The 26,310-nt window shown below is 42.1% G+C and overlaps 1 protein-coding gene across 4 annotated transcripts; it reads right to left on the bottom strand.

Annotated features, from left to right (window-relative positions):
- Nucleotides 1-94: 94 nt before the first annotated feature.
- On the bottom strand, nucleotides 95-8,713 carry LOC115177965 (islet cell autoantigen 1). Of its 4 annotated transcripts, none has more exons than XM_029738971.1 (14): nucleotides 8,560-8,713; nucleotides 7,792-7,821; nucleotides 7,507-7,681; nucleotides 7,195-7,267; nucleotides 6,926-7,049; nucleotides 4,901-5,099; nucleotides 4,374-4,499; nucleotides 4,164-4,262; nucleotides 3,601-3,704; nucleotides 3,452-3,492; nucleotides 3,087-3,149; nucleotides 2,630-2,914; nucleotides 1,565-1,657; nucleotides 95-1,308 (listed from the first exon to the last, which is right to left on the bottom strand). In XM_029738971.1, the coding sequence occupies exons 2-14, from the start codon at nucleotides 7,806-7,808 to the stop codon at nucleotides 1,187-1,189; spliced, it is 1,521 nt and encodes a 506-aa protein (XP_029594831.1). In that variant the 5' UTR covers nucleotides 7,809-7,821; nucleotides 8,560-8,713; the 3' UTR covers nucleotides 95-1,186. The 4 variants fall into 4 exon arrangements, with proteins under 4 accessions (XP_029594831.1, XP_029594850.1, XP_029594857.1 ...); XM_029738990.1 differs by lacking the exon at nucleotides 8,560-8,713 and adding an exon at nucleotides 8,318-8,491; XM_029738997.1 differs by lacking the exon at nucleotides 8,560-8,713 and adding an exon at nucleotides 8,280-8,294.
- Nucleotides 8,714-26,310: the final 17,597 nt, after the last annotated feature.

The raw sequence follows: 26,310 nt of genomic DNA, 5'->3' as shown, positions 1-26,310 counted from the left end.
AAGAGGAAGAATACAGTCTTGTGGTAGTTGGAACCTGACAATAGAGGAACAGCATAGCTTTGCAGCATTCAAAATAAAGCAACAATACATAAGACAACAGGAATAAACAAGGCTTTAATGTAAATAAGGGCAATAGTTTAATTCTAATAAGTTAGTCTCATTTAGCAACATTTTTACTGACAAAATCAAAATGCACGCTTCTTCAGCACTCAACAATTAATAAAATGTAAATATCATTCTCTAATAATTTTGTTTACACACTTAAAACCAGTCACCAATTACAACGTGTATTCTCGCTCTTCCACAGGTTGCTCTCCAAGCAATATAATACAGATTGTGTACTTGAAAAGGTGCAGCTAGTTAATAAATGTACACCTAGGCTGGGATTCAATCTGAGGCGTGCTATAGAACAGACTAAGGTCATTTACGCTTAAGCCGACGTGCAGTGGTTACGGTGAATAGGATTTCCGCAAACGTCTGAGAAAATGTCTTAAAGGCGCATTGTCGGCTGTCTAGTGCGCTGCTCTATAACGCTCCTTGAATTTATTCCAGGCCCTAAAGACAGGGTATCTCAAACAAATCAAACGTTAGATATGTTATTGTCAACGGTAACATATTGTGAGTACAATCACACACACAACTAAATAAGGAATACACAAAACATGCAATAAACGTATGATATCACAAAACTGATACATATTGTACCCTTTCATACTGTATACTGATTTACTTATTGTACCCTTTTATACTGTATACTGATTTTCCTATTGTTGAGATGGGTGTAAAGGCCTCATCATTGTCACCACCAGAAAGCTTACAGGCATACGCGAATGACAAGGCAATAATTCTGAAAAAGCTCATCCTGAATCCTTCGTATATCTTTTGGTTGTTGAAAGCATCTACTCTGTGACAACTTAACTTATAAACATTGATAAATCATGTCAAACATAAAAACACATAACATTTGTTTTCTTTTGGAATTCATGATATCAAGCTCAATTGATTGATACAGTAAATGCATCATTAACAGCTGGTCCAGGGTCAAATGGTTGTTTAACTCAATGGTAAGGAGTAGGACAGGGGTTGAGAGAGATGACCCTAGAACAGATGTGAACTGCAAAATAACCATAACCTTGTTGTGCATTATGCTAACTTATAGTGTAGGATCCCTAGACGTGAAGCAGGTCTATGCGTTGTGAAGCTCATGCTCCTGCCCACTCCTGCCTACTGCGTCCGGGTTCGACAGAGGGTCCAAGTCGGCGAACAGGTTAAACCAGGCTGAAAGGTCTTTGGCGGTCTCTGGCGTCTCTGTACAATCAGAACCAGAGGTAAACCATCTCGCACAGTAAACTTGGATGTTGAACGGTAATGTCTTGTTTAATACAGGACTTCATCTGACTCAGACATTGTGCTATTCCTGGTAATATTTATACCCAACAAGTACTCCGAAAGCGCTCATAAACACATGTTCTTGCTGGAAACACATTTTTTTTAAACATTTTTATGAGCTAAACCCTTTCTTTCAATTCTATTCATATGTTTTACTCGTTTGGCCCAATCCTACCTCTCGCTGCTGTTGGCCTAGAGGGGTTCTGATTGGCTCCAGATGATTGCTCTGTTGCCTGGGAGATGGGCTGTGGAATGCTCGTGGCCCAATCTGGAAGGGAGATGGAGATTTAGACCCATCTTGTGGGGATACACATCCTTGCTTGATCCAGGAGACAATAAATTACTTTCACACAGAACTTTTGTGCAATAGACAAGAATATTACAATTATTGAACACTGCATGTCTTTACCAAATCTATGCATGTTCTCCAAAATACAATTGTCAGTCCATAACCATTTCAAAAGGTCAAATAAGGGGTACTTATTTATATTTGTCGAGTTTCACGCATGCACAAGTATGTATGCACAAGTATGTATGTATGTATGTATGTATAAGTGTGGTGTGAAATGGAAACTTATTTAATAATAAATTTAGATCCACATGAGGTTTAAAGATTACATTTCAGTATGACTGTTCACTTCACTAGCCCACACGGTGAATATAGACAAACACAAAAACAGATGAGGGACTAGTAGTCGCTGCCCAGACCCAGAGAGAAATGGAATGGAAAGAGATTAGCAATTAGCTATGGGTAAGCAAATCAAATAGCCAGTGTCAAATAGCCAGTGCCTATTACTTATACAGCTGTAGTTTAAAAAAATAATTTTAGGGCCACTTTTCTCTCAGTGTGGAAATAGTTACGCATGGTGAAAAAAAAAAGGTTTATTTGTTGAAGTGCTTATTCAGAGAGAAGAAAAACTGTCAAGGCTGACTGCACAGCCCTAATTATGTCATTTCTGGGCTCATTCATAAAATGTAACCAACCACAGGGTTGAATTTAATTACGCCAATAATACAAATTGATTCAATTGTCGCATGCTTCATACTCTGGTCAGGGCTTTCTCCTCAATTTAATCAAGGATGATCTTTTACATGCTTTCTCTCCACAAAACCCTGTGTTTTGGAAGAACTACACGGGGATGTTTCACATGGTTTGTTTTTCAATGAAGAGCAATGCAATCTGACCAATGAAGAAATATGCACAACAGTGTTGTATGATCTACAGTGTTTGACCTCTGACCTGAGAGCGAAGATTGGAGATTGTTCCTGCTCCTGTTCTGGTCCAGGAGGTGAGATGGGAGGAAGATGGAGGAGTCTTCCTCCTGCTGGGGTTCCACTAGGCCCCCTTTACTAGTGGCTCCGCTCCCCTGGTCCCCCTTACCAAACACCTCCTGCCACTCCTGTGAGAACTCGCCCTCATCCAGAGACGTGCTGCCCAGAATCTCATTTAACAGGGCCAAGCTGTCCCTCTCTCCACCTTCCTCCTGCTCTTGACTAGAGAAGGCTGAGAGAAGATCCTCAGGCCCTGGAATAACCAATCAAATACTGTGTTATTTAGAGGTGGGCAGTGGGGCCTAATAATGGGTAGTTGATTATATGTTTTTTTGAGGTGAAATAATTTCACATGATCTGTTGATATATTTTTCTCTGGTATTCATTTAGGACACATACATTGAGGTGGTGCTTCTGTACATTACCTGTCATTTGTCTATTAAGGTCAATTTCTTCAAAGAATTGTCCAGAAGGTGTCTTGGTTTGAGCTGCACAGGATGAGAGTGAAAAGTGCATGGTAACTTGGTTTAAGGCCTAGATTCAATCAAATTAAGCGTTAACCCAGATTCCATGCAGCCAATGGCAATGTCCGTGATAGGCATAATACCGGGAGCCACTTGAGGATTTGACAGCTCTAACACAATTCCACCTCAGACTGTCAACACAACAGCTATCTGGGTGTTGGGAATCTGATTTAATATAGCCCTAAATCCATCAATATAGAACAAGTGTGCGTTACAATGGCTTGTAAATTAGTTGAAATATTCACAAATACACCGTTGTCCGTTACCTTCTTCATTGGACTCTTCATTGGGATCTATTGAGATAAGTCTAAGGACAACAAAAAAACATGTTACATGTAGTGTACAGTATAGGATCCTGTGTAGCCTAATGTAAGACTTTAAATTAATTCTGTCATGTTGTACGGATTTCACTTACTGGTCATCTGCAGTCTCCTCAAGATCGGTCTTTGTTATGACTTTCTTCTCCCTCTTTTTCTTCGATCCCTGAGATGACAGTTTATCCATGGGGTCTTGGAGGCTCTGGAAGTAGAAGAATGACATACTGACAACGTCACAAGACATGACACTGACAACACCACCTTGTGCGTTCATCTAAGTGAGGCCTTATGGTGAAACACACCGTTCTTCGTTATTGTAAAGTAAAATACTGTACGGACACCTTTTGAGTATATCATAGATATATATAAACGGACTGTTCACCGTTTCCAAAATCCTGACAAAGATAAATACAGCTTTCAGAGGGATAGGACTCCTGAGTGACGCAGCAGTCTAAGGCACTGCACCTCAGCGCTAGAGGTGTCACTACAGACCCTAGTTCGATTCCAGGCTGTATCACAACCGGCCTTGAATGGGAGTCCCATAGGGCGGTTAGGGTTTAGCCGGGGTAGGCAGTCATTTTAAATAAGAATTTGTTCTTAGCTGACTTGCCTAGTTAAAGGTTAAATGAAATAAAACAAATATGATAGAGGCCTCCCTCACCTTGATTGTAGAGAACTCATATTGCTGGCAGCCCTTAAAGCTCTCATGAATGGCAGCCATAGTGTGAGACGTCTTCTCCCAGAAGTGCAACAGGGTGGTCTGAAACACACAAATACATATTAGCAGAAGGCTGTAGCCAACAATTACTATTATGCAATAATTGTTATTTTACTTTCTGTGCATACACCACTCCTTGATATTCTGGTGTACCTGGTATGTGGTTAAAACATGAGAAAGCAGATTGCAGCGGCTGGCTCCTAATAAATCGACTTTCTGGCAGACATCATTCTTCAGTTTGTCAAAGCTTGTTTTAGTGGTTCGCACCTGCACTTGAACCTGAGATGAGAGGAGATATTACTCAACAGAAGGAAGACAGGATCATAACATTGAATAAAGATCACACATGAGAATACACAGATGTTGCAACTGAAGTCTTTCTCACTCAAGATAACCCTTGAGTGCAACCAACACAAAACATGCCTTTCCCCTAGTTCCCATGAATCAGCTCCATACTAAAGAACACAATCACACACAAGTTTACAGTAAATTGCACCATCTAGTGGTGAATATAACAATTTCCATTTTCTGTTTGATTCTATGAAATTCTGATTTAAATTCACTCTAAAGAAACAGGTACAAATGCTTAATCAATCTGGCCCACCGACTTCATTCTTACTGTTTAAACGGTCCTTCGTCCTGATACGATTGAGACCTCTCTCTAAAGAGAGTATGCTAACCTTGCGGAATTTCTCCATCTGTTTGTGTGTGTCTGGATCGAGCTCCTGGGATACGTCCTTCATCCAGAGCAGTGCTCCACGGTATTCCGTCCTGGACTGTTCCATGCGGTTCACCGTCAGCCAGGTGTCAGAGATGGCCCGGTATCGGAAAGTCTCCACCTCCTGGTAGAGGCGAGACAAAGGACTACGCAGCGACAGCCTGAGGGGGGACAAAAAGACTGTCGTCAACAGAGAACAAATCCACTCATCCAAATGAAGTGCAGCTGACACAATGTGGATGAGTGAGTGAAGAGCAGCAGCTGGACGAAAATATACATTTAGAAAGATGATTGTCTGTTCACTTTTTTCCCCCTGTTGTTAACCTTATTTCTGCTCCTGAATCTTTTTGACTGGGTTATTGTCACTAAAGCTTAAAGATGGAGCGGCAAACAGTAAGTCAAAATTAACTGATAAACCTTTACCTAAACATGGATTATCATAGCACTCTCTCAATGAGTCATCAGTTTCTATTCAAACACTCTGGGTACTGTGTTGATACAGTACAGGCCCATGTCTGTCGGAATACAAAGCTGTCACTGTATGCCGTTTTCTTTCTCTTTTTGTCTCTCTACACAGCAGACTCCTAGCCTGTCCCTTAGGAGCCAATTGACGCAATCTTCTACCTTCTCCTCTGTAAGAGGGAGACTACCATCATAGGCAGCATGAGTTTCAAGTTCATTTTCACCATCAAAAAAAAAAAGTACCTATATAAATATGGCATTCCATGCATCATCACATTTGCAGACTTACGTAAGATAGCCTACTATTCATAATGTGATGAGTAGATTGAATAGTCATGATATAGGCTAATAATATAACTCAATCACTGTTCGCAAAAAAAGACTGTTCAATGCACAGCTGAGCGCGTAGTGACGTAGAGCTATAGGCTATATCAGATATGTTTCTTCTTTCTTTGCACGGGAAAAAAATGTGGCCTTTCATAAACACATTTCATGCAATTCTACTACACTTTATAAGCAGAATATTTTTCATAAATACGACTAAAGTTACAGGGTAACCTACTCTGCTGAGAATGACAAACATCAATAAAAATGGAAAGAGACACAAATACTTACAATATGACGTCCATCTAACCCAGAAGAGGTAATTATTGTCCAAAAACAAAAACTTCCAAGTGGCACTAATCAGTGAAAACTCACCGGGGATATATAGCGGATGATGCTGATAAGTGTGTTCGCTCAATTATGTTGAGAATTTTGATATCTAAAAGATGGTATTTTCAGCGTTCTCTTTACAGCAATAGCCATTTGCTTTCAAAACGATGTTTTCCCGTGATTGGATTTTGAAATGTTGCAATATGCCTGGCTAGGCCTCTGCGTTTCACTGACAGTCGTAACTCAACAATCATCAATTTGGTATTTGCCGCACAAGCTGCAGAAATTGCGGGCCCTTCCCGACTGTAGGCAATGCGATTTAAAACAATTCACAGCCAATCTTTTTTTACACTTAGAAGATGCTCTTATCCAAAGCGACTTACAGGTACAATTAGGGTAAAGTGCCTTGCTCAAGGGCACTAAACACATTTTTCACCTAGTCGGCTCAAGGATTCAAACCAGCGACCTTTCAGTTACTGGCCCAACACTCTTAACAGCTAGGCTACCTGCCACCAATTTTAAAAGAAGATAATGATCCTCTGTGGCCAAATCATGCTTTCTGGTGTAGTAGCCTATTTTGAATGATTACATTTTTTTGTATAGACAGGAGTAGGCTAATTAGGCTATATCATTTTGCCAATTTAATTCTCCTAGCCTTATGGACACGCCGCCTATGACTACTATCCTACATGTCTGTTTCACTACACTAGTAGTCTGTCTTGTCTCCTCTGGTAGAGGGAGACAGACATGCAGGATAGTAGTCTGTCTCTCTATCTTGTAATGTGAGCCCCCTATTCTCTCTGTCTATCTATCTACACTGCAATATCCAGTGTGTCGGTCTGTCCTCTGGTAGTGTGGTCCAGGTACAAACCTCTGCTGGGAGGAGAAGCAGAGGGCCTTCCCGGTAGCCTGCATGATCTTCCCAGCCCTGGTCCGGTCCTGGGAGCCCTGTGAGCGCAGGAACCGCCCCAACTCATTCTCCTCCTGGGATAGAACTGAAGAGGAGGGATAGAACCACATGGTAGAACTCAGAAGATTGAACAGGGCTTTAGAATCCGGGTCCAGAAGAACCTTGGTTATCCAGATGTAACTGGGTCCGACATGGAAGCGGGTGCCGGATGTGAGGGTGGAAAGACTCACAGCAGATTCTTCTCTGGTACTGCTCGATCACCTTCAATAGCTCCATGCACGTCCTCTGGACGGAGTGAAACACCTACAATGCCATGGAAAAATGACTTATGCCAGTCAACAAATACTTATGCATTTTATGCAAATCTTGAACAATCATCTGCCTATGTTATGTGATGAACAGAGGTTGATACTTGATATTGTCAGCTCAGGTCTTTGGTAATTGGCACAACAGTTGTCTGTATCCATGACAATGTATCCATGACAATGTATCCATGACAATGTAACAAAACAGATTAGAAGCATTTGATCTGTGAAGCTAACCTCCAGTTTGCCATCCAGGTCTGCGTCTGACGCCACGACATGTTCGTCCTCTTTCTTTCCCGTGACCTTGATGATCTTCTGTTTGGTTTTCCAGTACTTTTGCTGGAACTTGTTCACAACAGACGAGTCTTGGCTTTCAATAAAGCGGTCAAAATACTCCCGCGAGTAGCCACCACTGCAATGACATCCGAAACAGTCAAAGTCTTGTTACTTTATCAACCATAAGGCAAAGAACAAATACATTTGTGATGTTAATTAAAAGATGGTGAGTGTTTGTGTACTCACTAATTTCCCCTCTCCATTTTGTCAGGTTACCTGTAACGTAGGTTATGTGTTATGTCATGGCTTTGCAGGCCAACTTCAACTCCATTCACCAGGTAGGTCTGGACCAATGGTGTTCACAGTGGACTAAAACTGTACGAGTTTCTACCTGCCCATTGGTTGAGGTCAAATATTAACCAAAAGTAGCTACTGTGAAAACAAAGTTGACACCCAACACCATTTTGAAAAGTGCACCTGCTGCCGTGCTTGTTATCCTTGACAGTCATGGGCATGTTAGTGGACTCATTATCTTGCTCGATAGACAGTTAAAAACAAAACAATTAATTTTTTTAATTGAGAAATAGGTAGGATGGATATATATATTCAATAACCATTTACAAAATTAAACAAGGCTCAACCTATCTTGCTAGTCTAGTCTGTAGGCTAACAGTGCAGACCTGAAAGGGCCTGGCAATACTGTCACGATTCAGCAGCCTCTGATAATAAGGTACCTGGTTTTAGGCCTGTCGCTGACAAGGCAAGCACGCACCTTGTTCAATACATTATCATCATCAGATAGCCAAGGATAATGCCATAACAGAAGATGTATAATAAGATGATTCCTGCATATGAATGAATGCAATGTCCGGTTTACTCGGCCGCCGTACCAGAATAAACAGAACGCTTCGCATCATCAGCGTATGTGAACCAGACTGCCCTCTCCATATTCTTATAGCCGCCAATAAACGCCTATTGACCAAAAGCAATTAATTTACATTGAAAATCACATACCTTGCTGTGTTGATAGCCTACCATTCAGCTATACCCAACGTCCATACATTTATTCTACTATTATTGATTAGGCTACACAGTGTAACCAGCATCTCATTCTGTTGAATACAATCCTTGCGCTGAATGATCGATGACGTCATGTAACAACGCACCAAACTCGCTCCCATAAAAAGGGTGCAGTCGCGTGTGTTGATCAAATATTTGGGATTAGCAAATAATACGGAAGGCGACAGGTTTGCATGAATTTCCTCCCTGCAGTACATAAGTGTTCGTCGTGAGAAAAAAAATACGTTACAAATAATGTTTTGGGTGGAAACAATTTGCATACATTTTTTATTGTAGGCCTATGTGAACTGTTGTGGCCTTATGGACACGGTTGATAGTAAATATGAGAAATTACACTAAATGGGGACAGTAGGTAAAAATAGCTTGATGCCCACTACAGAGGACATTTACTAACAAGCTCCTATTTAATGTGGAAAAATAATAATATTACACTGCTCTGAAAACTCACCTAACTATTCCTACAATATGTACATGTTAAGCTCTGTTTATACCTGGTTCTAACTTGCATCCTTTGTCCCTCATCTTCAGACAGGTGCAGACGATTAAAAGATGCATTGTGATCGGACTTTCCAGACCTCGGAGGTAGTCAGGCACGCATTGGTCGAGATCCCCTGCTCAAACGTTGCATGGGCATCAACCAATGGTTGTGTGTTACGTCATCGACTGACAGATTGTCATAACGTATGATGTGGTTAGCTGATACCTAAAATACATGTTCTTTCCATGTAAGATCTGGCAGCAGTCAGCAACGCCTGAGGATATGGACAGTGAAACCATTTAAATCATCATGATCCCGCCTGCTAATCACTGCCAGGTGACACAATTGATTTATGACATCATTATCTGTCTTAAAATAAATAAATACATATTATTGAAGAAGGCACAGCCATACCGTAACGTTGGTGTTTTACTCAATAAATTACTGGGAGTTTATATAGAATGTGCGACACTCAAAATAATTGTATCAGGGTGTGCTCCAGCGATGCTTTTTATTAGATCAATATCTGTTTTTAAATAAATAAATATTATATATTGAAAGAATAGCTGCCAAATAACTTTCATACAGGGAGGGACCAGGAAATCTGGTCGCAATGCAGACACAGTGGACTGATATGAGACACATTTTAATACCACGTGTATACCACAGGAGGTTGGTGGCATCTTCATTTGGGAGGACGGGCTCGTGGTAATGGCTTGAGCTGAATAGGTGGAATGGTAGCAAATACATCAAACACATGGTTTCCATTTGCTCTATTCCACCCATTATTATGAGCCGTCCTCCCCTCAGCAGCCTCCACTGGAGTAGACATATTTACCACCACAAAGTGTCTATTTACCATCTATTTACCACCACAAAGCGAAGCTGGCACTAAGACCGCTCTCAACCAACTCTATAAGGCCATAAGCAAAGAAGAAAATGCTCACCCAGAAGCGACGCTCCTAGTGGCCGGGGACTTCAATGCAGGCAAACTTAAATCAGTTTTACCAAATTTTTACCAGCATGTCACGTGTGCAACCAGGGAAGAAAAAAAATCCTAGACCACCTTTACTCCACACACAGAGATGCATACAAAGCTCTCCCCCACCCTCCATTTGGGAAATCTGACCACAATTCTATCCTCCTGATTCCTGCTTACCAGCAAAAACTAAAGCAGGAAGTACCAGTGATTCGCTCAATACGGAAGTGGTCAGATGACGTGGATGCTACACTACAGGACTGTTTGCTAGCACAGACTGGAATATTTTCCGGGATTCATCCAATGGCATTGAGGAATACATCACCTCAGTCACCGGATTCATCAATAAGTGCATCGATGACGTCATCCCCACAGTGACTGTACATACATATCCCAACCAGAAGCCATGGATTACAGGCAACATCCGCATCGAGCTAAAGGCTAGAGCAGCCGCTTTCAAGGAGCGGGAGACTAATCCAGATGCTTATAAGAAATCCCGCTATGCCCGCAAACAATCAAAGCGTCAATACAGGATTAAGATTGAATCCTACTACACCGGCTCTGACACTCGTCAGATGTGGCAGGGCTTGAAAACAATTACGGACCACAAAGGGAAACACAGACGCAAGCTGCCCAGTGATGCGAGCCTACCAAACGAGCTAAATGCCTTTTATGTTCGCTTTGAGGCAAGCAACACTGAAGCATGCACGAGAGCACCAGCTGTTCTGGATGACTGTGTGATAACGCTCTCGGTAGCCGATTTGAACAAAACCTTTAAACAGGTCAACATTCACGAAGCCGCTGAGCCAGACGGACTACCAGGACGTGTACTCAAAGCATGCGCGGACCAACTGTCAAGTGTCTTCACTGACATTTTCAACCTCTCCCTGACCAAGTCTGTAATACCTACATGTTTCAAGCAGACCACCATAGTCCCTGTGCCCAAGGAAGCAAAGGTAACCTGCTTAAATGATTACCGCCCCATGAACTCACATCGGTAGCCATGAAGTGCTTTGAAAAGCTGGTCATGGCTTACATCAACAGCATCCTCCCGGACACCCTAGACCCACTCCAATTCACATACCGCCCCAACAGATCCACAGATGACGCAATCTCAATTGCACTCCACAACGCCCTTTCTCACCTGGACAAAAGGAACATCTATGTGAGAATGCTGTTCATCGACTACAACTCAGCGTTTAACGCCATAGGGCCCACAAAGCTTAGGGCCCACGTAGGGCCCACAATCACTAAGCTAAGGACTCTGGGACTAAACACCTCCCTCTGCAACTGGATCCTGGACTTCCTGACGGGCTGCCCCCAGGTGGTAAGAGTAGGCAGCAACATGTCTGCCACGCTGATCCTTAACACTGGGGCCCCTCAGGGGTGTGTACTTAGTCCCTTCCTGTATTCCCTGTTCACCCACGACTGCGTGGCCAAACACGACTCCAACACCATTATTAAGTTTGCTGATGACACAACAGTGTTAGGCCTGATCACCGACAACAATGAGACGGCCTAAAGGGAGGAGGTCAGAGAACTGGCGTGGGGGGCCTGGTGTCAGGACAACAACCTCTCCCTCAACGTGAGCAAGACAAAGGAGCTGATCGTGGACTACAGGGAAAGGCAGGCCGAACAGGCCCCCATTAACATCGACGGGGCTGTAGTGGAGCGGGTCCACATCACCAACAAACTATCATGGTCCAAACACACCAAGACAGTCATGAAGAGGGTACGACAAAACTTTTCCCTCTCAGGAGACTGAAAAGATTTGGCATGGGCCCCCAGATCCTCAAAAGGTTATACAGCTGCACCATCGAGAGCATCCTGACCGATTGCATCACCGCCTGGTATGGCAACTGCTTGGCATCTGACCGTAAGGCGCTACAGAGGGTAGTGCGAACGGCCCAGTACATCACTGGGGCCAAGCTTCCTGCCATCCAGGACCTAAATAATAGGCGGTGTCAGAGGAAAGCCCATAAAATTGTCAGAGACTCCAGTCACTCAAGTTATAGACTGTTTTCTCTGCTACCGCACGGCAAGCGGTACCGGAGTGACAAGTCTAGGACCAAAAGACTCCTCAACAGCTTCTATCCCCAAGCCATTAGACTGCTGAACAATTCATAAAAATCGCCACCAGACAATTTACATTGACCCCCCCTTGTACACTGCTGCTACTTGCTGTTTGTTTGTTACCTATGCATAGTCACTTCAGCCCCCACTTACATGTACAGATTACCTCAACTAGCCTGTACCCCTGCACACTGATTCGGTACCGGTGCCCCTGTATATAGCCTCGTTATTGTTATTCTTATTGTGTTACTTTTTATTATTACTTTTTATTTTAGCCTACTTGGTAAATATTTTCTTCTTCTTGAACTGCACTGTTGGTTAAGGGCTTGTAAGTAAGCATTTCACGGTAAAGTCTACATTTGTTGTATTCGTCGCATGTGGCAAATAAAGTTTGATTTGATTTGATTTCTGAAAATGTGGGCACAATCAAAATGTGAACTAGATCAGGACAGGAGGGGGGGGGGGGGGCGCTAGAGAGCGTGCTATGGAGTAGACGTGCTTTGCTAGAGCTCGGCTCTATTTTGAAACAAATTAATATTTATCTTTTAAACTCTCACAACCTATAACTTCAAACACTGACAATATGACAAAGGCACCAAAAAAGGGGGCGCTAAACAAGATAATTTGAATGAGATAGACAACGAACCAATTTCAACATCACCGACCCACGAGGAGTTAGCTGAAGATGCTAGCTCCCAAGAGTTCCCCACAGATCTTACTCAACGTGACATACTGGCTGCTATAAACTCACTAAGCAAGAAGGTGGACATAAGGTTGGCTGATATTTCAAAGAGTATTGGGACTTTGACTGAAACTGTGAAGGCAACTAAGGGAAGGGTGCATGAGGTTGAGCAGACGACAGTCGATCACGAGGCCAGGCTACAGGACATCGAGAACGCAACGCTCAAAAATGACAACAAACCCCTGAAAGCCCGATTGGAAATGCTTGAGTCGCATTCAAGACGCCAGAACATCCGAATATTTGGGATCCAGGAGGACACTGAAAAAGGGAAACCCACTGAATTCGTCTCGGGGCTGCTACTGGCATTGCTGGGGAGTGAACACTTCAAAACGGCCATCCTGATCGACGCGTACACAGATCACAGGCAACGAAGCCGGCCAAGGGCGCGCCACCAAGGCCATTCATTGTACGGCTGCACTATCCCCAGACCAGGGATCTCATCCTCAAGCGGGCTAGTCAAAAGTTCCCCCTTAACTACAACGGAGCCAGGGTGTCTTTCTACCCAGATATTACTTTGGAGGTGAGGAACCAATGGATAGTGTGATGAGTTACGCAACAAATGCAAGGCGGCCAACATCAGACATGAATTCCTCTTCCCAGCCCGGTTTAAGGTGACAGTCGAGGGATCAACACGTACGTTTGACAGCCCAAAAGAGGCCGATCTGTCTTGTCAAGCAAGTTCCCTGGCTGAGGATACAGAACGGCTTGGTCAACCGGCTAAATGACCAAATACAGGCCAGGAATGTGTTTGAATTTCCTGCCTATATCTTTTCGATCAGAAATTGGGACTTATATGATGGGTGAAATGTTGTGCCTTATATAGCATTATTTAGCCTATCATGTTTTACCGCCACTCACCCCCCTCACGTGAGAGTTAAGTGTTATTTAATATTAGTTTATATGCGTGTTATGTTTGTTCCTTATATAATGACAAACCGGGGCGTAGGTTTAACTACTTTTAATGAACATATACTTCAGCTAGAAAACTTCATGTTTAGCCATGCAAGCGTTAACCAGCTTTAACCAGCTGCTTCCCGCATAGCCTGCTGGGTAACGTAGTCTAAATGCTATTAACACGTAACAACACAATGCGGAGCATCTGTAGATGACGAGTTAGTTGAAGCTGTATGTCTATACACCCTAATGTTTGTGTGTTAGTCAAGGAGTGCTTCGTTTGGGGAAGTCACTCAGTAAAGGGACGGGAGGGGGGATGGGGTCTGTGTTTTATGTTCACATTTATTAATACAGATGGCATGACAAGCTCCCGCACGGAGGGACGTTTTTCTTTTGGGCTTTGTATGACAGCAACAATTTGCTCTAAAATAAGAAATGCCACATAGTGACGGAGCACAGAGTAGACCTGGTGGAATAAAGATAGTCAGCTGGAACTGTAATGGCTTAGGGCATGTCGTGAAACGAGCTGCGGTTTTTTCTCATCTTAAATCACTGGGGGCTGACATAGTGCTTCAAGAAACTCATATTAAACGCTCCACTCAGGCCAAGCTACGAGTCGGCTGGATCGGTCAGATATACCAGTCTAACTTTGATGCAAACGCAAGAGGGGTAGCAATCCTGATAAGGAAAAACATTCCTTTTGTTTACTCATCCTCGATTTCAGATCCTAATGGTCGGTATATTATTGTGGCTGGTACACTGAAATGGAAACCAATAAACTTGGTCAATTTATATGGACCCAACTTCGATGATCCATTATTTTTTCAAAGGGTATTTAAGGCCATACCAAATATCTCGGATACAAGTGTTACTGTTGGAGGTGACTTTAATTGTACGTTAGATCCTCTTTTAGATAAACAGTTATCAAGGTCACTTCAACAATCAAATGCCAGTGTCTGTCTAAATACATTGATGACAAACCTTAACAGTGTTGATTTTTGGAGGCTGATGCACCCAACAGATAGGGATAATTCATTATTTTCATCAGTTCATAATTCATATTCCAGAATTGACTAATTTCAGCAGCTGCGTCGGTTACCGATCACCCTATTCTAATTACGGACCACTCTCCTCTGTCCATGGTTGCTGAAACTCGACCATATGTCGACAGGTCGGCGACCGTGGCGCTTAGACGCATACCTGTTGAAAGATGAGGCTTTTTGTCAGTATTTGAAGGAGCTGATTGCCTTTTTCCTCGGAGCTAACGACACGGGGGATGTTGACGACTCCACCCCTTGGGAATCTCTAAAGGCTGTGATTAGAGGTTACATTATTTCTTATACATCAGAGAGGAAGAAACGCGCCAATACTAGGCTGAGAGAAATTGAAAGAGAGTTAGGGGAACGGAACGTTTTTAGGACGAATTCCTCGAATACAGGCCCTGAGAAGATCACAAAGTTGAAATATGAATACAATACCATCCTTTCGAAACGGGTGGGCTCTTTACTTGCTAGAACGCAACAAAGTTATTTTGAACTGGGTGACAAACCACATAAATTATTAGCAAGACAGCTAAGGCATGTACAGGCATCTAGAGCTATTCACAAAATAAAAGACAAGAAGGGTAAAATAGTAACACATCCGCAGGATATTAATAAATGCTTTGCGCCGTTTTACTCAGAGCTATATCAATCAAAATGCGATGCTACTGATCCACAAACTATGGAACGCTTTCTCGCTGAATGTGAACTTCCTAAACTAGACAGGGGGGCAACTGCTGCACTCGATGCTGGGATAACTTTAGAGGAAATGAACACAGCGATAGCACAATTTCCAAACAGCATGGCCCCTGCGCCCGATGGATATGTAATAGAATTCTATAAGAAGTACTGCGCCAGTCTAGCTCTACTTATGTTGCAAATGTTTAACCTCTACGGGCCACGGGGGCAGTATTGAGAATTTTGAAAAAAATATGTGCCCATTTTTAACTGCCTCCTACACCAACTCAGAAGCTAGGATATGCATATTATTAACACATTCGGATAGAAAACACTCTGAATTTTCTAAAACAGTTTGAATGGTGTCTGTAAGTATAACAAAACTCATATTGCAGGCAAAAACCTGTGAAAAATAGATTAAAAAAAATGAGAATTTTGTGACTGTACTATTTAGTGTCATTGTTTTAAAGATACCACAGTGAGAAAGGATTCAGTTCGCAACTCCTACGGCTTCCACTAGATGTCAACGATCTTTAGAAAGTTGTTGGAAGCATCTGTCATGAATACAGACCGAATTAGAAAGCTTACAAGTTGACACGTCATCACTTCATTTTTTGCGCCTGCGCATGAATCTGAGAAGAGTGTCTTCGTCATTATCGTTTATTCTAGACACTTGATAGGTTGTGTGAAAATATTACTGATGTTTACTGATGTTTCACGTTAAAAATGGACCAAAAGATGAATGCTAAACAACGTTTGACATGTTTAAACAAACGTAAATAGATTATTTACTAGGTTTTCTTTAGCTTTTCGACGTGACTTTACACTGCCCACCTCATTTTGTGGGAGCCTACTGAACGCTAACTATTTGGACATAAATTATGAACTTTGTCAAAAGAAACCACATTTGTTCTGGACCTGGGATCTCTGGCAGCGCCTTCTGATGGAGATAATCAAAGGTAAGGGGATATTTAGAATGTTATTATCGATATTAGATGATGCTAATGCTAACGGTATAGCTTAGCTTAGCATATAGCTTATTGTTGTTAGCATAGTACCCAGTTTATGCAAAATGTGATTTCCCAGTAAAGTTATTTTGAGATCTGGCCATTCGGTAGCAATTACGAGATGATAATATATTATTCTTTGAATGACAATATTATAATTTACCAATGTTTTCGAATAGTAATTCCGTGATTTGTAATGCTGGATTCACTGGGAGCATTCGAGCCGAAAAAAATTCTGAATTTCACCGCGACTGTAAATGCTGTTTTTGGATATAAATATGAACTTGATGGAACTAAAAATGCATGTATTGTATAACATAATGTCCTATGAGTGTCATCTGATGCAGATTGTCAAAGGTAAGTGCATAATTCTAGCTAGTTTTCTGTCTGTTGATGCCCTTCTTTGAATTGGCTAAACATTACACGCAGCTATTGTCAATGTACTCTCCTCACATAACCTAACTTTATGCATTCTCCGTAATGCCTCTGAAAATCGGACAGCGTGGTTAGATTTAGGAGATATATCTTTCAAATGGAGGAAAATAGTTGATTATTTGATTATTTGAAATGATTACTCTTGCAGTTTTGAATTCCCCGCCATGGTCACATGACAATGAATCCCAATACCGGGATAAGATCGGGATAAGATCCTCAACAATCCAAAGACAATGCCAAACTCCCGCAAACACTGTATGAGGCTACAATAGCACTGGTCTCGAAAAAAGATAGAGATTCCATGGAGATGCCGTCTTATCGCCCCGTGTCGTTACTCCCCATAGAAAATAAGGTGTTGACAAAGATATTGGCAAACCGATTGAAAAAATGCACTGCTCAAAAAAATAAAGGGAACACTTAAACAACACAATATAACTCCAAGTCAATCACACTTCTGTGAAATCAAACTGTCCACTTAGGAAGCAACACTGATTGACAATACATTTCCCATGCTGTTGTGCAAATGGAATAGACAACAGGTGGAAATTATAGGCAATTAGCAAGACACCCCCAATAAAGGAGTGGTTCTGCAGGTGGTGTCCACAGACCACTTCTCAGTTCCTATGCTTCCTGGCTGATGTTTTGGTCACTTTTGAACGCTGGCGGTGCTTTCACTCTAGTGGTAGCATGAGACGGAGTCTACAACCCACACAAGTGGCTCAGGTAGTGCAGCTCATCCAGGATGGCACATCAATGCGAGCTGTGGCAAGAAGGTTTGCTGTGTTTGTCAGCGTAGTGTCCAGAGCATGGAGGCGCTACCAGGAGACAGGCCAGTACATCAGGAGACGTGGAGGAGGCCGTAGGAGGGCAACAACCCAGCAGCAGGACCGCTACCTCTGCCTTTGTGCAAGGAGGAGCAGGAGGAGCACTGCCAGAGCCCTGCAAAATGACCTCCAGCAGGCCACAAATGTGCATGTGTCTGCTCAAACGGTCAGAAACAGACTCCATGAGGGTGGTATGAGGGCCCGACATCCACAGGTGGGGTTGTGCTTACAGCCCAACACCGTGCAGGACGTTTGGCATTTGCCAGAGAACACCAAGATTGGCAAATTTGCCACTGGCGCCCTGTGCTCTTCACAGATGAAAGCAGGTTCACACTGAGCACATGTGACAGACGTGACAGAGTCTGGATACGCCGTGGAGAACGTTCTGCTGCCTGCAACATCCTCCAGCATGACCGGTTTGGCGGTGGGTCAGTCATGGTGTGGGGTGGCATTTCTTTGGGGGGCCGCACAGCCCTCCATGTGCTCGCCAGAGGTAGCCTGACTGCCATTAGGTACCGAGATGAGATCCTCAGACCCCTTGTGAGACCATATGCTGGTGCGGTTGGCCCTGGGTTCCTCCTAATGCAAGACAATGCTAGACCTCATGTGGCTGGAGTGTGTCAGCAGTTCCTGCAAGAGGAAGGCATTGATGCTATGGACTGGCCCGCCCGTTCCCCAGAGCTGAATCCAATTGAGCACATCTGGGACATCATGTCTTGCTCCATCCACCAACGCCACGTTGCACCACAGACTGTCCAGGAGTTGGCGGATGCTTTAGTCCAGGTCTGGGAGGAGATCCCTCAGGAGACCATCCGCCACCTCATCAGGAGCATGCCCAGGCGTTGTAGGGAGGTCATACAGGCACGTGGAGGCCACACACGCTACTGAGCCTCATTTTGACTTGTTTTAAGGACATTACATCAAAGTTGGATCAACCTGTAGTGTGGTTTTCCACTTTGATTTTGAGTGTGACTCCAAATCCAGACCTCCATGGGTTGATAAATTGGATTTCCATTTCTTATTTTTGTGTGATTGTGTTGTCAGCACATTCAACTATGTAAAGAAAAAAGTATTTAATAAGATTATTTCATTCATTCAGATCTAGGATGTGTTATTTTAGTGTTCGCTTTATTTTTTTGAGCAGTGTATGTTTCTGACATCATACACCCTGACCAGACAGGTTTTATCCCGGGCCGACATATATACTACAATTTGAGACGCCTTTTCAACGTAATGTATCATGATCATAAAGTTGAGGCAGTGGTATTAGCTCTTGATGCAGAGAAGGCTTTTGATCAGATTGAGTGGAAGTATATGATGTCAGTTCTGGAGCATTTTGGGTTTGGAAATGAATTTATTAATTGGATAAGAATTATTTATGCACACCCAATGGCGTCCGTGGTAACCAATCAAGAAATGTCGCAGTCATTCCACCTGTTCAAAGGCTGCCGACAGGGACAATCTACCCCATTTAGAACAGTGATGGACAAGTTCACATGCCTTGGCATTGTAGTGACAAGAGACCTTGATCAGCTATTGAAAGCGAATTGGGTCATGAAAATTTATCAGCTTAAACAAAATATAGATTTTGGAAAACTCTGCCTATTTTTTAAATTTATTTATACCTTTATTTAACTAGGCAAGTCAGTTAAGAACAAATTCTTATTTTCAATGACGGCCTAGGAACAGTGGGTTAACTGCCTTGTTCAGGTGCAGAACGACAGATATTGTACCTTTTCAGCTCGGGGATTAAATCTCGCAACCTTTCGGTTACTAGTCCAACGTTCTAACCACTGGGCTACGCTGCCGCCCCTATCTCCTTGGTTGGTCGTATAAACACTATTAAAATGGTTGTCCTACCCAGGTTTCTTTACCTCTTCCAATGTCTACCCAATTTCATACCACAAAGCTATTTTAAGAAACTGGATTCAATAGTAATTCCATTTTTATGGGATAACAAGGCAGCCAGAATTTCAAAGAAGCATTTATGCAGGTACAAGATAGAGGGGGGCTTTGGCCTTCCTCACTTTAAACTGTATTATTGGGCTGCTAATCTGAACATTGTGTCTTTCTGGAGGGAAAGTTTACCTGAGATGTGACAGAATGATATGCCTTCATGGCTTTTGATTGAGCAGGCCTCCTGTCAACGTTCCTCACTCCCTGCACTTGTTAATAGTCCATCATATGTGAAAAAAAGCCACTAATGGCTCTAATCCAGTCATTTGTCATACTCTTAGGATCTGGAAACAGATTAGGCATTTTCTTAACATACCCACTGTATACATTGTCAGCCCGATTTGCCAGAATCATGCTTTCCACCCTGCATTGGATGATATGGTGTTTTCACAGTGGAGGGAGAAGGGGCTCACAACAATTGGTAATTTATACATGGATGGTCAGTTAGCTTCATTTCAACAATTACAGGGAAAGTTCAACATGCCAACAACACATTTTTTCAGATACCTCCAAATCAGGAATTTCTTAAGGACACATCCCACAGTATGGCATTAAGACAAATAATCCTACATTAGATAACCTGATCCTTGGCAAACCCCATTCAAAAGGTTCGGTCTCTAGACGGTATGATCTGCTACAGGCCCACATAGAGGTATCCACAGACACTATTAAAAGGGCTTGGGAACAAGAACTTGGTTCAGAAATCTCAGATGAGGACTGGGTAGAAGCTCTCAGGAATATAAACCACAGTTCAGTGAATGCCAGACACAACCTTGTTCAGTTTAAGGTGATACACAGGTTACATTACTCAAAAGTGAAACTGCATAAAATATTCCCGGACACCTCACCACTGTGTGAGAGGTGCAAGCAGGATGAGGGGACGTTGACCCACTTATTTTGGACATGTCCTAAGTTACATGCTTACTGGGCTCTCATTTTAGATTACTTCTCTAAAGCCTTCGATAGAGTTCTCGCCCCAGATCCATTGATCACTCTGTTTGGTTACAGTTGAAGGGAATAACCAGGAGGGGAAGGCTGTCTCTCTTTGTACTCTATTAGCCAAAAGGTTCGTATTGCAATTTTGGAAATTGGAGACTGTACCTACCTTTGAAATGTGGTTACGGGATTTAGGGAATGTAATACATATGGAAAAGATACGATACACTACCTCCGATAGAAGTCCATTGTTTTACAAAATATGGCAGCCGATACTGGCTAAATGGTCTCGTCCCGCTTCATAACTGGGTTGATGATCAGCTGCTACTCTGTGCTGTACTCCACTCAATATTTCTTTTTGGCTTAACTACACTGCTTGTAATGACTATATGCTGTCTTCTTATACATGTACCACCTAATAGGATTTTGTTTTATTTTGTGTATGTGTGAGTTAAGTTTTGTCTTGTCATCTAAATTGGCCATCCCATTCAACAGTACAATGAATGTCAATGTTTGTATTGCTGTCTTTTTTAATAGATTTTGTTATTGGAAAATAATAAACATATTATAAAAAAAGATCAGGACAAAGGACACATTACAGCACCAGGTATAAACGAGGCTTCAGAAACAATTTGAATATCAAAGTCACAAACATTATAATTACACAATTACACACACTTACCATAAAATGTGCTAATTGTGATGCTAACCATTTTGATGAACCAGGAATAAGAAATGATCAAGGTGACACCCCTACACATGTGATATCATTGAAAAGCCCAGAATGTCCTCTCAAAGGTAAAACAGGACCTAACACAGGGGCATGTATGGCCATAGAGCTAAGGAACAAAAATTAATGTCCATTAGAGAGGACAAAAATGAACTGCTGGGTCTCAGGAGGATATGACATCATGACCCTATGATGAATTGATTAACAAATAAATACAAAATATAGTCAAGGGACAGCCCTTTGAAAGACAATGAGAGCGAGAGAAAGAGAGAGATGTGAAGAATGCAACAACCTTGGAATTTGTTTTAGAAACCTAATCCAACCAAAAACAAAGAGACCCAGAAAACCTTAATTAACTTATGCCTTCACTATGGGGAAACACTGACACAGTACATAAATACCCTAAGAAAAAAAAGGAACAGCATGTCTGAAAACAGTTCAATGTGATTGAAGAATCCATAGAATTAAATCACTTCTGGGAAAATTGGAACACACTAAACAAAAAACACAAAGAGCTATCTATCCAAAACCACTTCTCCAACCTTTTCACCATATGACAAAGAACCAAGAACAAAAACATGATAATTTACAAAACTTAGAATCAGCTATATGTGCCTGCTCTGCGCACCCAGTCTCCTGTGCGTCTCCCCAGCCCGGAGTCTCCATCGGTGGGCCGCAGCCCGGAGTCTTCAGCAGCGGCCCGCAGCGGCGGTCGGCAGTTCAGAGCCTCCAGCGATGATCCACAGTCTGGTTCCTCCGGCGACACAGAAGCGGGGGGATTAGCGGGCGGTGTGGGGGCTATGCCCCGAACCAGAGCCGCCGCCAAGTATAGATGCCCAGCCTATAGGTTCAGGTTTGCGGCCGGGAGTCCGCACCTTTGGGGGGGGGGGTACTGTCACACCCTGACCTGAGAGAGACAGTTTATTTCTCTATGTTGTTAGGTCAGGGTGTGGGGTGGGCATTCTATGGTTTATATTTCTATGTTTTGGCCAGGTATGGCTTCCAATCAGAGGCAGCTGCCTATCGTTGTCTCTGATTGGGAACCATACTTAGGCAGCCCATTTCATTTACATTTTAGTCATTTAGCAGACGCTCTTATCCAGAGCGATTCACAGTAGTGAATGCATACATTTCATACCTTTTTTTTTTTTTCTCCGTACTGGTCCACCGTGGGAATCGAACCCACAACCCTGGCGTTGCAAACACCATGCTCTACCAACTGAGCCACACGGAACTTTTCCCTCCTTGAGTTGTGGGATCTTATTTTTGTACTGCTTTGTCAAGCCTGCAAGACGTGATGGTCGTTTTTCCATTGTTTATTATTTTGTTTAAGTGTTCAGAGTTCTAATAAATATCAAGATGAACACATACCACGCTGCACCTTGGTCTACTCCTTTGGACAACCGTTACAGGAATCTACGCCAGGAAAAATCCTCTGCAGTGTCATCAACAGCCGACTCCAACATTTCCTCAGTGAAACAATGTCCTGAACAATTGTCCAATTGGCTTCTTACCGAAATATCGTATGACAGATCACGCATACACTTATTGACAAACAAACAAACAAAACAAAAGCAAAGTATTCTCATGCTTTGTTGATTTCAACAAATCTTTTGACAACATTTGGCATGATGGTCTGCTATACACATTGATGGAAAGCGGTGTTGGGGGAAAAACATATGACATAAAATCAATGTGAAATTGGCAATTAAAAAACACAGATTTATCTCTGGGCCATGGGTGAGACAGGGCTGCAGCTTGAGCTCCACCCTCTTCAACACACTGTATACGGTATATCAACAAATTGGCGAGGGCACTAGAATAGTCTGAGGCACCCGGCCTCACCCTACTGGACTCGGTAATCAAATGTTTGCAGATCATCTGGCGCTTCTGTCCCCAACCAAGGAGGACTTACAGCAGCACCTAGATCTGCTGCACATATTCTGTCAGACCAGGGCCCTGACAGTGAATGTCAGTAAGACGAAAAGAATGGTGTTCCAAAAAAGGTCCAGTTGCCAGGACAACAAATGCATATTCTATCTAGACACCATTGCCCTAGAGCACAGAAATAATTTTACATACTGTACCTTGGCCTATGCATCACCACCACAGGTAACTTCCACAAGGCTATGAACGATCTGAGAGACAAGGCAAGGGCCTTCTATGCCATCAAAAGGAACATAAAACTCAACATCCCAATTAGGATTAGGCTAAAAATACTTCAATCTCGACTTTGTCCCGGTCCTAACAAAACTTGTGCCAATATATCCTCCAAACACCGGCTTCTCAGGCATTATCACTTAAATAGAATGCCCTCTATGGTTGTAAGGTCTGCGGTCCACTCACCAACCAATAATTCACAAAATGGGACAAACACCCAATTGAGACTGCATGCAGAATTCAGCTAAAATATACTTTGTGTACAACTCAAAACACCAACCAATGCATGCAGAGCAGAATTAGGACTATACCCACTAGTTATCAAAAACCAGAAAAGAGCTGTTCAATTCTACAACCACCTAAAAGGAAGCGATGCCCACACATTCCACCACAAAGCCCTCACCTACAGATAGATGAACCTAGAGAAGAGCACCCTCAGCCAACAGTGGCTCTGTTCACGAACACAAACAGACCGCAGAGCCCCAGGAAAGCAACACAATTAGACCCAACCAAATTGTGATAAAGAAAAAGGACAACTATTTGACAAACTGAAAAGAATCAACCTAAAAACAGAACAAAATGGAATGCTATCTGTCCCTAAACAGAGAGTACACGGTGGCAGAATACCTGTCTACCGTGACTGACCCAAAATGAAGAAAATCCTTGACTATGTACAGACTCAGTGAGCATAGCCTTGCTATTGAGAGAGGACACCATAGGCAGACCTCGCTCTCAAGATGTCACGATTGTCATAAGGAGTGGACCAAAACGCAGCGGGAAAATGTATACTCATCTTCTTTTTTATTTGAAGAAGGAAAAACAAAATAAACACGTATACAAAAACAAACGACTCCAAACAGTCCCGTCAGGTGCAACAAACACTAAACCAGGAAATAACTACCCACAAACCCCCATAGAACAAACACCCCTATAAATAGGACCTTCAATCAGAGGCAACGAGAAGCAGCTGCCTCCAATTGAAGGTCAACCCAATCAACACCACATAGAAAAATACCAACTAGAAATAACATAGAAATACACTAACATAGAACATAACCCAAACAACCCGGAACCACACTAAACAAACACCCCATGCCACGCCCTGACCAAACTACAATAACAAACAGCCCCTTTACTGGTCAGGACGTGACACAAGAGACGACAGGATACATCTCCACTGTCCAGAAAATTAGGTAGAAACTGAGCTGCACTTCCTAACCTTCTGCCAAATGTATGACCATATTAGAGACACATATTTCCCACAGACCCACAAAGAATTTGAAATCAAATCAAATTTTGATAAACTCCCGTATCTATTAGGCGGAATACCGCAAGGTGCAATCACAGCAGCAAGCATTGTGGCCAGTTGCCATAAGAAAAGGGCAACTAGTGGAGCAAAAACAACATTGTAAATACTTATTTATCTTCCCCACCTATTCGTACTACAACTATTTGCACATTGTTAAAAACACTGTACATAGCTGATGATATAACACTTGAAATGTCTTTATCTTTTAGAAATTATTTTGAGTGCAATTTTTACTGTTAATTTCTAATCGTTTAATGTTGATTTTGTTACATTTCTTTAGTAACACTTATGTTTATTGTTTATTTCACTTGCTCTGGCAACGTAAACATAACCAATAAAGAAGAACCATTGAATGGAGAGAGTGAGAGAGAGAAGGGAGAGAGAGAGAGAGAGCATAAAATTACAACAGAATGTGTCTTTAAATTACTAGCGCACAATGTTTTCAGAAGAAAGAGAGGCAACATCTGTACTGTGATAACATGGTTTCCATCAGCATACTGTACAGTAACAGACTATGGACTATCAAGGAAGTAAATAGCAGATATGCTGTGGTAACAGTTATGACCATAGGATGGCAGCAAAACATCAAGGAAAGGAGAAAGAATTGTCCCTCCCTTTCCATTGAAGCACTGACCAATAGATGTGATTGTCTCATCATGACAATAGTCCATTCAAGTATAGTTCCTTACATTGCATACTATTATGGAGATGATGCCTCATCAATTCAATGACAAAGATACAATGAATAACAATTTGTTGAATCCTCATTGTGAGTTTCAACATCATAAGCCTACCAAAAGGCTGATGACTGAACCAAATAACCTTTTTTATGTCTGTATCTATGTAATGTATATTTGTGTGCATCTATATCTATGTAATGTATCTTTGTGTGTATCTACTGTATATCTATGTAATCTATCTTTGGTATAGATACACACAAAGATACATTACACAGATATAGATTACATTGATATAGATACACACAAAGATGCATTACATAGATACACACAAAGATAGATTACATAGATATAGATACACACAAAGATAGATTTCATAGATATCTTTGTGTGTACACTACTACAAACGTTTGGGGTCACTTAGAAATGTCCTTGTTTTTGAAAGAAGAACACATTTTTTTGTCAATTAAAATAACATCAAATTGATCAGAAATGCAGTGTAGACATTGTTAATATTGTAAATGATTATTGTAGCTGGAAATGGCTGATTTTTTTATGGAAAATCTACATAGGCGTACAGAGGCCCAATATCAGCAACCATCACTCCTGTGTTCCAATGGCACGTTGTGTTAGCTAATCCAAGTTTACAATTTTAAAAGGCTAATTGATTATTAGAAAACCCTTTTTCAATTATGTTAGCACAGCTGAAAACTGTTGTTCTGATTAAAGAAGCAATACAACTGGGCTACTTTAGACTAGTTGAGTAT

This window comes from Salmo trutta, chromosome 3 (assembly GCF_901001165.1).
Source record: "Salmo trutta chromosome 3, fSalTru1.1, whole genome shotgun sequence".
Classification (NCBI taxonomy): domain Eukaryota; kingdom Metazoa; phylum Chordata; class Actinopteri; order Salmoniformes; family Salmonidae; genus Salmo; species Salmo trutta.
The sequence above is the reverse complement of the archived record's forward strand: the minus strand, read 5'-3'. Positions and strand labels throughout refer to the sequence as shown.